Source organism: Lucilia cuprina, unplaced genomic scaffold, assembly GCF_022045245.1.
Source record: "Lucilia cuprina isolate Lc7/37 unplaced genomic scaffold, ASM2204524v1 Scaffold_6522, whole genome shotgun sequence".
NCBI classification, from domain to species: Eukaryota; Metazoa; Arthropoda; class Insecta; order Diptera; family Calliphoridae; genus Lucilia; species Lucilia cuprina.
The window spans coordinates 1-1,055 of NW_025811462.1; the positions used below are offsets into that span (position 1 = coordinate 1).

Here is a 1,055-nt window from a genome sequence, read left to right on the forward strand (position 1 = left end):
TAAAACAACGTTTGCAGTTTGATACTGGCGCAGACATCACAATAATATCAAAAACTATGTGGTCGAAAATAAACAAACCTAACCTCACACAACCATCTCAAACACCAAGAGACGCATCAGGTAATGTTCTCAAGCTAATTGGACAGTGTAAAGCAGAGGTAATGTTTAAAGAAAAGCTAATAATAGCAACACTTTTCGTGACAAGCCTCAACCATTTGAATATTATGGGTGCAGATGTAATGGACCAACTTGGTATTTGGAGTTATCCAATCGAATCAATTTGCAACAACATCAGTGTTTCGGAAGTGCAGGAAATCAAAAATAAATTTCCGAAAGTTTTCGCCATGCAGCCCGGACATTGTTCTACTTTCAAAGTAAATTTAAAAGTGAAGGTCGATGCCAAACCAGTATTTAAACCAAAACGACCGGTGGCTTATGCAGCAGTCCAACAAGTAGATGATGAACTTCAACGACTGGAACAGGCCAATATCATTACACCTGTAAATTACTCCAGATGGGCTGCACCTATTGTTGTTGTTAAAAGGGCTAACGGGAAAGTTCGGTTATGCGGTGATTATTCTACCGGTTTAAACGAATGCATGGAAATACACACCTATCCACTTCCATTGCCTGATGATATTTTTGTTAACTTCAACAACTGCAAAATCTTCACAAGGATAGATTTAACTGACGCATACATGCAAATTGAGGTAGACGATTCTACAAAAGAGATGCTCACCATCAATACACACAGAGGTCTTTTTACATTCAACCGACTTGCACCTGGGGTCAAGTCCGCTCCTGGCGCGTTTCAACAGGCAATTGATACAATTCTATCTGGTGTTCAATATGCCTATCCGTATCTCGATGACGTCATCATAGCAACGCCGTCAATGGAACAAAATAAAAAAGCAGTCTATGAAGTGTTTTCACGTTTTGAAAGGTATAATTTGACTGTAAATTTTGATAAATGTAGTTTTTTTTCTCGTAGCTGCACCTACCTTGGATATAAAGTCGATGGGACCGGCATCAAACCTGATCCAGGTAAAATTTCA

General features: G+C 39.1%; 1 protein-coding gene across 1 annotated transcript; it reads left to right on the forward strand.

Moving 5' to 3' along the window:
• Positions 1-56: 56 nt before the first annotated feature.
• On the forward strand, positions 57-943 carry LOC111689328 (uncharacterized protein K02A2.6-like; the record flags this gene model as incomplete). The annotated part of the gene is made up of 1 exon (XM_023451800.2): positions 57-943. A coding segment is annotated over exon 1 (887 nt), but the record flags the coding sequence as incomplete, so codon positions are not given.
• Positions 944-1,055: the final 112 nt, after the last annotated feature.